The sequence below is a fragment of the Strongylocentrotus purpuratus genome, unplaced genomic scaffold (genome assembly GCF_000002235.5).
Source record: "Strongylocentrotus purpuratus isolate Spur 01 unplaced genomic scaffold, Spur_5.0 spur5_scaffold_9, whole genome shotgun sequence".
NCBI classification, from domain to species: domain Eukaryota; kingdom Metazoa; phylum Echinodermata; class Echinoidea; order Camarodonta; family Strongylocentrotidae; genus Strongylocentrotus; species Strongylocentrotus purpuratus.
In genome coordinates, this window is record NW_022145615.1 from 32,854,103 (window position 1) to 32,862,920 (window position 8,818).

General features: G+C 38.9%; 1 protein-coding gene across 1 annotated transcript; it reads right to left on the reverse strand.

Moving 5' to 3' along the window:
- Positions 1-1,625: 1,625 nt before the first annotated feature.
- LOC115920755 lies at positions 1,626-6,205 on the reverse strand. The gene is made up of 3 exons (XM_030977335.1): positions 6,104-6,205; positions 4,499-4,828; positions 1,626-2,654 (listed from the first exon to the last, which is right to left on the reverse strand). The coding sequence occupies exons 2-3, from the start codon at positions 4,804-4,806 to the stop codon at positions 1,964-1,966; spliced, it is 999 nt and encodes a 332-aa protein (XP_030833195.1). The 5' UTR covers positions 4,807-4,828; positions 6,104-6,205; the 3' UTR covers positions 1,626-1,963.
- Positions 6,206-8,818: the final 2,613 nt, after the last annotated feature.

Below are 8,818 nucleotides of genomic sequence, written 5' to 3' on the forward strand. Positions count from 1 at the left end.
GTTGTTGCTGTTTTGGCTTCAAAAGAGTCCCAATTGGCCAAAAATGACGGGGTTCAAATTTCAGACCCCTCCTTTACTTCCTGGGGGGGGGGGGGGGGAGGGGTCCATATTGGGCGCCAAAATGGCTTATATTAAGCGCAATAGGGAAATTTGGTGTCTTCGGGAAAATTTGAACCCCATCAATTTCTGATAGCTTGGACCCCAAAGAATCCACACAAAAAAAAGGGGGAACAAAAAAAAAAAAATCTATTTTGGCACAGAAGTCCTACGGGAGCTGTTTCAGTGACATACCGTACCACACTACCTTTATAATGGATATCTCAATAAGAATGAAAATCCGAAACATAAAATATACTACAGTGCATAAAAAGAATGAAATGATCATTGTATACAAGTATTTTTTTAAACACATAAACATGTTTATTCCATTTCATTAATTACAATTTTGTGCTTAACGAAACATAATAGTGTACCGAGGAATTGTCATATTGCAAAAACAAGAACAAACTATAATGGCCCGAATTCACAAAGCAAGGTTTGAGCTCAAACCTCCTTTTGTTTCGCCAAACCTCCTTTTGTTCTTTACAAACCAGGTTTGTAAAAAACGCGTAAAACGCGTCATATGACGTACGAAAACCAAGGTTTGTCGACAAACCTCCTTTGTGAATTCGGGCCAAAAGGTTTATAAAGGAATAGGAATATAAATACAATTTCTATGGCCATGTTTGAACTTTATCAGGAGCATATTCTAGATATTAATATAATATAAATAGGAAGCCAACAAGTGATTATGATGGTCATACATATAAATAATATTGTTATTTCCTATTATAATTAGACACTTCATGAATAATACATTTAAAGTACTATAGGAGCGTCACAACGTGACGGACATGTGCTCTATATAAGAAGCCACCATTATATACGTAATCGTTAAGTCGAAATATAGTAATTTGAAATACTCACGGATCTCTATTTCAACTGTTTTAAATACGATTACGATATATTAGTAATGTTGTTATATGTTTATCCTAGAATATGGTCACGGTTGACCTTTATAGTGACCAAAGTATATAGTATAATATGCATTATAGTCATTATTAAGCTTCTAACTCTCTACACTGTAGGACACTGCCAATACGTGAATGAATTAACATGGTATAGATATTATTGTTAGAGTAACATATCACATCATACTTTCTGCTCTCTCTCTCTATATATTAATTAAGCAATTTAAATGGTATTGTAATTATTGTATGGATTAACATTTTTATACTATGCGCACCGTTTGTCCAATATTTAATTGTTTTAGTTTATATTTCATTTTGTCTTTATTCCCAAAACTATGATTACCGTAGAAACATTTTTTTAATGCGTAAAACAATAAAGTAATACATACAAATATTGGTAAAATATATATTGGGATTAAATAAAATGTTGTGTTTTACAGTAGAAATGTTTTGCGAGGCACACCTAAAAAGGCCTAGAGGCCTTTGGGAAGGCCTCTAGTATTTGTATTTGTAGTATAATTATAATTATATAGATGTACATCAGCTTGATATGATTTGCACTTTGATTTCTGTTAGTGAGGACCCACCGGACATCCCTTAGACAACAGCCCCAGATAAAGTTTCGTTGGACTTTGTATAGACTGATATCTCTGATGTTGTTCTCGGGTCGCTATAGAGGGAGATATTTAGTTCTCGCATAGCATACTGAGAGAGATAGTTTTGATGCGTGAATACGTATGCACCTGTAGTTGAAGGAACTTTTATGACGTAGAGATCCTTCTAACATATTAAGATCTCTATCATAATTACCATTTATCCGGGATATATACAATGGGAGTTGTATATCCGAGGTAGATATCTGGGTCGGGTCCAAGTGGTGTAGTTGTCCTGACCTGCACTTTTATACCAGCCAGGACATTATAGGCAAGCTGGGATACCATTAGAAAACGTCATTAAATGGTTAATCTTAGATTATACATCTCCTCATAGAAAGGCATTTCTTTTTCGACAACCTCTTTGATATCATCAGTGGCGTCATCGAGGGATGCCGTGGTCGACGACGCCTTGAAACACGAGCTCTTGAAGGCATTGGTGAACCACATGGCGTACCTGGGAGAATCACGGACGTTCGAACACGAGCTCTTCCACTTCAGGACGACGTCGGACGACGCGTCCCACGACAGCAGACTCTTAGAGTACGGGATCGCCAGCGCGTTGCACAATCGCGGCATCATCGCCGACGGGTTCTCCAGGACCTCATCGATGTCTACAATCACCGGGTCCTTATCCACCGTCTTCCTGATGTAGCTCCAGAGCTCGTGAATGGCCTGGTAGTTGTACTGCGTTCCTTCCCGCGGCGGAGGTAAGTCCTTGATGATATGGAAAGTCTTCTCATCGGGCATTTTAATTCCCGCATCTTGAAGAAACGCAGGATCAGAGGTGAGAAGGAAATTGAGCAGACCTTTGCGCAATGACTTGTAGGCTTTGACAGGATGTCTGATGAGGAAGAAGTGCTTGATACCACTTGATCGGTCGGGTAGGTACGGATAACGACTCGGTGGCATCCCCACCGCCATGTCTTTGATGAAGACAAATTTTTTAGCAGGATCCAAATTATCGAATATGCGTTTTAATGTCACCGGCCTTTGGCAGGAAAGAGAAAGAGAATCAGGAGAATAAAAATATGCGATTCAATAAAATTAGGATCAGCATAACAAAACTTGGAATTGATTATTCCGTGAAACTTAATGTTAGACAGAAATGAATAATAATCAATTCACACTTGATTCCATTTATTTTCGTGCTTCATTTCACACTATATTTTTAGGTCTTTATACTAACCCCTTTATTTGATGTAAACATTATCCATGTTTTAAAATCTATATGAACTGGTAAATAAAATTATTTCTCAGTAAAAAATTAAACGATATATTTAACATCTACGTTCCTATGACACAATATGGCAGTTAAAATTGCTAGGCCCTAATCATCGTGTTATCAGCGGTGTAGCTACAGGGCGCTGCCCTAGTAAGTTTGATGTTTTTTTTTGTTTGTGTGTGTGTTTTTCGTAACTCAAGAATGAAATGTGGACTGGTTGAATTAGGGCCTTTTACACATGTCACATTTTTAAGAAACATAAATCGAGACAAATCAATTTTTCACATACGTAGAAAATTACAACACGTGGTGAGTGTATGAATAATTAAGCTGTTAACCGTATGTACCCTGTATGTAAATCTCCCACTGCCCCTGAGTGACACCGGTGCCCCAGTGCGCCCTCAATTATGACTGGGACCACGCTTCAGGACTGAACTGAACTTGATGGATAATAATTTATTTTAATCTCTGTTGAATGAGGCTTGTCAACTTTCATTAAAGTACACTGGCTTTTTTGGCCGCGTTGATTTTTTTTTTTTATATGACTGCTAAAAGAATTGTGTGAGCTTGTAGATAAGCTACATAGGGAGTAGATGGCTTTGAGCCTCCATGAAAAGACTTGGTTTTAATAATGATTATCGTATTAATAATAATAATGATTTAGTTTACACAGGGAAGCCTCATTAGCATCAATACTGACGGCTCTGCAATTAATATTACTGCAGCGATTGCCAGATACCCATTTACACCGAGAGGAAAGTGGCACATACGGTCATCTTCCCAACACCTGCACCCTCAATCATGGAGCCACAAAAACCTATGGTGACAGGATCGACATTTGCATGTGGTCAGGGGCGTACGCAGGATTTTTTCAAGGGGGGGGGGTTTTAAAATATTTTGCTCCCGAAAATTTGAAAAATCGCGCCGGCCGAAAAGTCGCTCAGTGGGGGGGGGGGGGGGGGGGGGGGGGGGGGGGGTAAGCGGACACTTTTTTTTTTTTTTTGGTCTCAAAATTTCAAAATTTGACATTTTTTTACGTATGGGGGGGGGGTAAGGTCACCTTATTTAGGTTAGCCGTGGGTATAATTTTTTTTTTTTTTTTTTTTTATAAAAAAAAAAAAAAAAAAAAAAAAAAAAAACCAAAGGGGGGGGGGGTTTTAGGTTTTTTTTAGGGGGGTTTACATACATCGAAATACCAAAGGGGGGGGGGGTTTGAACCCCCAAAACACCCCCCCTGCGTACGCCCCTGCATGTGGTGGGCCAAAACTTTGGAACGCTCTCCCAGTGTCGCTACGCTCCATGACTGATGTTGAAGTTTTTAAGAGAGCGCTGAAAACTCACCTTTTTGATGAATGCTTCGAGTAATTATTATGTAAACGTACATTGTACATTGTAAAGCGCTTTGAGAGGGCTTTTGGTCCTGAAATGCGCTAAAAAAGAACGAAATATTATTATTATTATTATTAATACCTAAATATATTAGTGCCAGGCTGCATGGGATCGAACCAGGGACCTTCCGGGTATTCGAGACCACGACTCTCCCACTGAGTCATCGCGCCTCCTCATGATAATTATTTATATGTAAAAGGATCATTTTTTGTATTCCTTACGATAACAAGTCGAGGTGATCCCGATCGAAATCATCTCCTCCAAGCGTCAAGTTTATCGCAGTTTCTCTGAACGAGTCCTCGTTGCCCTCCAGCTCCAACGGGAAGCTGCTGTCGGGATGGCGAATGTGATGGACATCGTCGGCGGCCTTGCTGATGACGTACGGTTCGAGCCAGACTTCGGCGCCCTTGACGAAGCTCATACATTTCGTCATTGCCGTCGATACCGACCGTGGCACGCACCACATCATCACGCGAGGGTTCCTGTGCTTGCCGTCATCATTCACCGCCGGTGATCCATTGGTAGACATGTTGGTGATATCTGGAGTCAATCTCAACCAAAAATAAAAAACATAATTTTTTTTAAAAGTTAATGTTGGGTAAATCTTTGCCAAACAGAAGGTTTTAAAATATGAAAACAAACACATAAACAAAATTGAGGGGGGGGGGGTGTTACCCCCCCCCCCCCCCCCCTCCGCGAACTCGCCTGAATAGGGTAGTATTGTTCGACTGATCGCGGTCTATAATTATTATAGGTGCCTGTGCCTTTTTTTTTCTTCAAAAACTTCATCGTGATTTGGCAAAAGATTGCACAATTTGGGAATAAGATTGCCTATAACTTGGTCGGACATAACTATGATTACCCTCCTACTGCATCCTCTAAAAACTAAAATGTTAAATCACCATTTAAAAGGGCCGAGGAGTGACCACTTTTTCAAAATGGTAGATTGTTTCTTTTAACATGCTAGATTCAACATGATCAACATTTTAACATTTTAGTTTTTAGAGTCATGGGCAAGTTTTTGTAGAGCGCTCTTTGTGACGCAAAAGCTTGTCAGAAGATTGTATACTTAATTACTACTGTATACAATATGGCGATTCCAAACAGACTACAGTCATGTAAATCTTACCGCCTTCGCAACACACCTGAAGCAAAGTTCATTAAACTTTCCTAAAATCTTGCCGCTTTATAGCCAAGACTTGATTTAAAAATCAAATAGCGCCAACCAAAATTAGAGTGAGCACCGATAAGATTGCTTATATCAATTTACTTAGGACCGTTATAATAATAGGTCGCAGCTTGAAATTATCATGATGTAATTGATACGCTCTATATGGGCAATGGCGTATCCTACACTGAGTGCAGCAGTCTTATGGCCGCCCCCTTCTTTGGAGTCTCAGGAAAAAGAAAATAAATAATAACTTGATCTCTGCAAATGGGCCTCATAATTTTTGTCCTTTCTAAAGATGTTTCCCTTTTCTTATTACCAGACAAAATTAATGCCTCGTCAAACTAATAAAGGTAACCAACTTCACACGACAGTTACGCGAAGACTATAGAAATCTTTAGAGAAATCAAGTGACGGGCACTTCAAGACATCTTAAAAATCATGTTTGGAATATGTGACATGTCACTAATGTAATCATATTTCAACATGTGATAAGAAAAGCCTCGAAATTACCTGGTGTTTAACTTTCGGAAGTATTATATAGGTTTTCTTTTCTAAGTAAGAGTGAACAAATATCAGCGTCTCGTTAGTTAAAAACTAAAAAGAGATTTATCTTCAAAATAAAGTTGTCAAATTAGAAATAATAGTTTATACTTACAAATCAAGTTAAGGCTAGTGACTTGCCGTTGTATAATCCTGCCGAGTTTGTGAAGATTTTTGCGATCTCAGTTGACAAATACAATTGATTCCCAGTCTAATAAAAAAGGGTCTTCTGACTTGACAAGAAGAATTGTTAAATCAAATAATCCTGATCGAACTTTGATTCCAGCTGTAATAGTTATATATAGAGAACGTGACGAAACGCTTAATTACGGCGATAACATTAACAGAGAGAGAGAGAGAGAGAGAGAGAGAGGGGAGGGAGGGAGGGGGAGGGGGAGGGAGGGGGAGGGAGGGAGGGGGAGGGAGGGAGGGGGAGGGAGGGAGGGAGGGAGAAGAAGGGAGGGAGAAGGAGGGAGGGGGAAGGGGTTTAGACTTTAGAGAGAAAAGAGAGAGAGAGAGAGAGAGAGAGAGAGAGGGTGGGATAGGAGAGATCAGAAATAAATATCTATCTTCATGATTAGGCTACCGACAAAAGTAAAATCTAGATATAAAATGATAATCCATAAAGCATACATATAAATTAAGTTCATAAATACGTTCTCACTACATATTTCAAGAACAAAAATCAACACAATCTATTATAATTATTGTCATCAAGTCTTAATTACATTACATGAACATATTATTAATCTTCTTCCAATTCCATACTATTAAAAGAAAAATGCAGCAAATTTTGAATGATGGGAAACCTCAACAATTATGTGAGGCTTTGATCAGATTATACCTTTGCAACTTAAAATCTTTTCATATGTATTTTAACACACAGCAACTCATATGGGACTTCATGTACAAAGGGATTAGTGACAAAAGCTCCATCATTTTTCTTATATTTCACCTCATGCGATTTTGTGCCCCCCCCCCCCCACCGTATAAGAAATTCCTGGATCCGCCACTAAAGTTGCCTCCCCTATATATCCGCCACTCAGATATTATTTATCAAAAAAGGTTATGAAAACTTGGTCGCCGTTGTAGCTCATTGGTTTAAACCTAGTAGTTTTGTTTCTGTAGAGGGGGGGGGGGGGGGCACTGAGGGGGTATATCCTTTCGGAAGGGGTACAGAAAGTATAGGATTTGTTGCCCTGTTTTTCTATATGGGAGGGGGTATTAACTACTCTTGTGTTTGCACTTTTGAATTCATTATCTGAAGAAATAAAATCGATACCGGTTATAGTGAAGCAGTGAACTCTCAAGGTTATTTATTTCCATTATTTCCATTATATTCAAATATATTTTTTATAATTACTATTATTATTATCATTGCTTACCTTTATCTTAACACCAAGACAATCCTGCTATTAATGTAGCTTGGCAAACTTTGTCTACAAAGTATTACATGTTTTCTACTCTGTTGCTGTCGATTGATAACATTGCCAGGTTATTCAGAAGGCTGTTGGCCATCGGGTTTTTTTATCACGATTTTGATGAGTTTAATGGCTGAACAAAATATGCGCACAAGAGGCTTAAGATACATAATGTAGTGTCTTAAAGGATAACTCAAAGAGTATGTGTGTATTGGATATATGCAAATTAAAATTGATGATGAAGGATATTACATTGTAGACTGAGCTGCTGACCACATACACTAGGAATATGGAAGGGGTCAACATGGTCTTACCTTGTTCTGGACATGTTCTATGTTGGGTTTACATATAAGAATTATGAATGAGTTCAAGCCTATAGCCTAATACAATGTACCAGTACTTTGGTACATAACTTACTATTTTCACTGGTGTATAAATTAATGGGACAGTGAATGGGGTGGATAATTGGATAGACGATGGATCAGGATTTCGTTAGGGGCCCTCAGGAAATTTGTTTGGGGAGGGCATGTGCCCCCAGCCTCCACCCCACCCTATGCATGGCTAAGCCACTACAAACTGCAAAAGCTTTATAGAGGGCTCCTTATACACGGTTTATAAAATATGGCCTACATAGTTTACACCCCCCCTCCCGCCAAAAGAAAAAAATAAATAAATACTGTAATAGAGCAGACACGTTTTCTCCTGATAGGGTTTATAATATAGATCGTATATTGCCTGCCTGATTTATCATAAACTTGATATGTTTCTCTGACATCTTTGCTATACCACTGCATGTTCAGTTCAAAATAGAAAGAGTAGACATGAATTGTTCATTGTTTAGTATAGTAATTCTTCCAGGCGCGTGCGCAGGATTTTTTCAAGGGGGGGGGGGGGGTTTAACATTTATAAATCGGGCCGAAAATTTCGCAACGACTCAGCCAGCCGCTGAATAAGCGGGGGGGGGGGGGGGGGGGGGGGGGGGGGGGGGGGGGGGGTAAGAGGACACTTTTTTTTTTTTTTGGTCTCAAAATTTGAAATTTTGACATTTTGCTCCGTTGGGGGGGGGGGGGGGGGGGAGGGGGGTAAGGTCAACTTTTTTAGGTCAGCCATGGGAATTTTTTTTTTTTTTTTTTTTAATAAATAACCACAACCCCCCCTGTGTACGAGCCTGATGTCTTCTATATAGTGAAGAATAAAAGATTCTTTAAAATAATGTTCTTAAAATGATTAAACCTTTATAATAAATACAATGTTGGGAATAAAATAATTGTGTTATGAATCACGATATCACTAAATATGGGAATATATGAGTCGAAATTCTGAAAATTGGCCTATAATAGAGACTGATGTAACCCGCCTGCCGTGTATTCCCACCAGGTTTAATATTTATGGGCCTCAAAACAGGAATG

Bases quoted from the DNA above. Each gene is read 5' to 3' on its own strand.
- LOC115920755 (XM_030977335.1), bottom strand. From the start codon at position 4,806: ATGTCTACCAATGGATCACCGGCGGTGAATGATGACGGCAAGCACAGG. The intron at 2,655-4,498 runs GTAAGGAATACA...TTCCTGCCAAAG, and splicing joins GATCACCTCGACTTGTTATC to GCCGGTGACATTAAAACGCA.